This window comes from Octopus bimaculoides, chromosome 9, assembly GCF_001194135.2.
Source record: "Octopus bimaculoides isolate UCB-OBI-ISO-001 chromosome 9, ASM119413v2, whole genome shotgun sequence".
Lineage (NCBI taxonomy): Eukaryota > Metazoa > Mollusca > Cephalopoda > Octopoda > Octopodidae > Octopus > Octopus bimaculoides.
This window is the reverse complement of record NC_068989.1, coordinates 85,437,974-85,440,888: the sequence shown is the minus strand read 5'-3', so window position 1 is coordinate 85,440,888 and position 2,915 is coordinate 85,437,974. Positions and strand designations below refer to the sequence as shown.

General features: G+C 39.9%; 1 protein-coding gene across 1 annotated transcript in view; it reads left to right on the top strand.

Annotated features, from left to right (window-relative positions):
* LOC106869544 (leucine-rich repeat flightless-interacting protein 2) overlaps positions 1 to 2,915 on the top strand; it is a 199,009-nt gene that overhangs the window by 130,427 nt on the left and 65,667 nt on the right. Inside the window, exons 3-4 of the mRNA XM_052970940.1 lie at positions 1,139 to 1,189; positions 1,870 to 1,941. Of these exons, the coding sequence (XP_052826900.1) occupies positions 1,139 to 1,189; positions 1,870 to 1,941 (123 nt within the window). The remainder of the gene's footprint in view (positions 1 to 1,138; positions 1,190 to 1,869; positions 1,942 to 2,915) is intronic.

Below are 2,915 nucleotides of genomic sequence, written 5' to 3'. Positions count from 1 at the left end.
AAATCAACCCCAGGACTTATTCTTTGGAAGCCTAGTACTTATTCTATCGGTCTCTTTTGCCGAACTGCTAAGTTACAGGGAATGTAAACACACAGCATCGGTTGTCAAGCGATGTTGGGGGTCAAACACAGACACACAAACATATACACATACACACACATACATATATACGACGGGCTTCTTTCAGTTTCCGTCTTCCAAATCCACTCACAAGGCTTTGGTCGGCCCGAGGCTATAGTAGAAGACACTTGCCCAAGGTGCCATGCAGTGGGAATGAACCCGGGACCATGTGGCTGGTAAGCAAGCTACTTACCACACAGTCACTCCTGCGCCTGGATATATTAATAATATCCTTCTTTTTCTTCAGCTGTATGTTGTAGGTGAATGTTGACCCTTCTTGTTCAGTATTCATCTCTGGCACTCACATGTGGACCACAAGGCCTGGTTTTGATCTGTAGCAGCAATGTTGCAGGTGAAGCTACTTGATGCAATGAAGAATTTACGCATCTCATGTGTTCTTTTGCATTCTCTCTCTTGTTTCTCCTGAATGGCTGGAATTATGAGTTTCAGCAATCGGTGCTATTCGTCACTCCACAGAGCCTTTCTCCCAGTTGTATGGGGAAATGCCAGAGTTCTTCATATGTCTCTTCAGCACATCCCTGTATTGTAACCTCTGGCCACTACGGTTCTGCCTGCCCTGACACAGTTCAGCATTGAAAACTACCTTTGGAAGCCTGCCACCCTCCATCGTTCAAACATCTCCTGCCCAGAAATTAGAAGCTCCAAATGTTACAAATCAGTAAAGAAGCTTTTATGGGGTGGGGTTGGAGGTCATCTCAATCTGTTAGAAACAACAGCCATATATCCTTCATATCACAGTCTACTGTTTTTTTGTTTTGTTTTGTTTTTAGAAAACGGGAAGGCTACATTAGATAGTGTAGTTCTAGATAGACTGTCTGAATAAGACAAGATGGTCATGGCTGGAATTTCTTTGATCGTAGGTCTGCTGGATCAAAATTGACCTGGGGCTACGTGTCGACACCCATTCCAAATATTTTGACATTGATTTCCTTCCAACACAACACAACTCAACCATTTTCTCTTTAGCTTTTCACCTACCTTTCTTTTTATTCCACAGAATGAAGAGAAACAAGATCGGCTATACGAACTGTCTAATGATATACCAAAGGTATGTATCTGCGTGTGTGTGTGTGTGTGTGTGTGCAGTAAGTGATCTTTCTTCCTAGAATGACCACTCTTTTCCATTGGATGAAACTGAACATTACTGTTTACATTTAGTTCTTTTTCTTTCCTTGACTTAAACGTGTGTGTGTGTGTGTGTGTGTGTGTGTGTGTGTGTGTGTGTGTGTGTGTGTGACAAATGGTGTAGTCATCTTGTTCACCAACTCCTGTCAAAATGTCCAACCCATGCCAGTGAACAAAAATGAATGTTAAACAACGATGCTGGTAATGACAGTGATGATTTGCAGTTTGCTTTCTCAAATCCATAATCATTTCTAGGCCTTCACATTTCATTATGATGTGACATTACCAGTGTTGCTACCTGTTTATTGGAAGCAGAACCGGTGCGAATGGTGTAGATATTATTATCAGTATTGTAATGTTACACCCATAACATTTGTTTGTCATCATTGAGGTGTTTATTTCCGTTAATGACTACTATAATTTGTTATCTCTGTGCTTGTTTTAGCTTTATGCTGATAGTAATTATTATGAAAGGAATGCCTAATCAGTGAGTGACCAGGATGATTGTGCACGTCGGTTGTAATAAACACAAGCATTTGTCCTGTAGTGTTTTATAAGTGTCTTCACTCACCATCTAACCGTAATACTGTTTATCAATAACAGAACACCATGAGACATGCAAACAGCCGACGGGGAAGCGACGATTCATCGGAGGAGGGAACACGTGAAATAAAGGTTAGTTTAATTCCAGTTTGTTCATTTTTGTATTGTGTGTGTGTATTGGGTCATCCCATAAATAATGCGTTTTTTTCAATTGCATGAACTAAAAGTTAGAGAGGGACAGGATAAACTACCTGCATCAATTTGCTGTAAAAGCTGGTAGTAATTTTACCTTATGCTTATTCTTAGTGCAAGTTTTGAAGAGTGCAGTTCGATTTTAATTGTTATTTTTTCAAAGCTATAATAGAAGTGACAAAGCAGCATATTCAACATATTTTGCTTTATGAGTTCAATAAAAGCAACAATGCAATGGAAAGTGCGAGGAATATTAATGCAGTATATGGGGATCGGACAATAAGTGTAAGCCAGTGTCAACAGTTGTTTTAGAAATTCTGAGCCAGAAACTACAGCCTAGAAGATGACCCTTGTCCTGGAAGATCCTTAGAGCTTGATGAGGACGTCCTGCAAACCCTGGTGGAACAAAATTCCATTGTAACAGTTGAGGAATTAGCTTGGATTTCGTTATTCAACCATTCGTCAACATCTGTGTGCCATCAGAAAGTCAGCAAATTGGGTCAATGGGTTTTCAAGTCTAATTGGATTAAATGGTTTTCCGAGTCAAATTCGGTCAATGGGTTTCCGAGTCTAATCGCGTGCAGAGAGTGAACGTGTGCTCTTCTTTGCTGTCATGTCTCATGAATGAGTCTTTTTTTGGACCGAATAGTGACTGGTGATGAGAAATGGTTTTATGGCATAAAATCATCCTTTCCTTGAAAGGTTGGTAACAGGAAGAGCTGCAGCTATAAAGTTCTATCTCAAATATGTCTCCACCCAATACACATTAGCATGGATTGTCACAGTATGAGTCAGTTCCTATCACTGTCATGTACGTGTGTATGCATACACACGTCCTCTTTTATATACTACACATGCTTACTAGATCTCTCTCTCTCATGCACTATGCATATATATATATATATATATATATA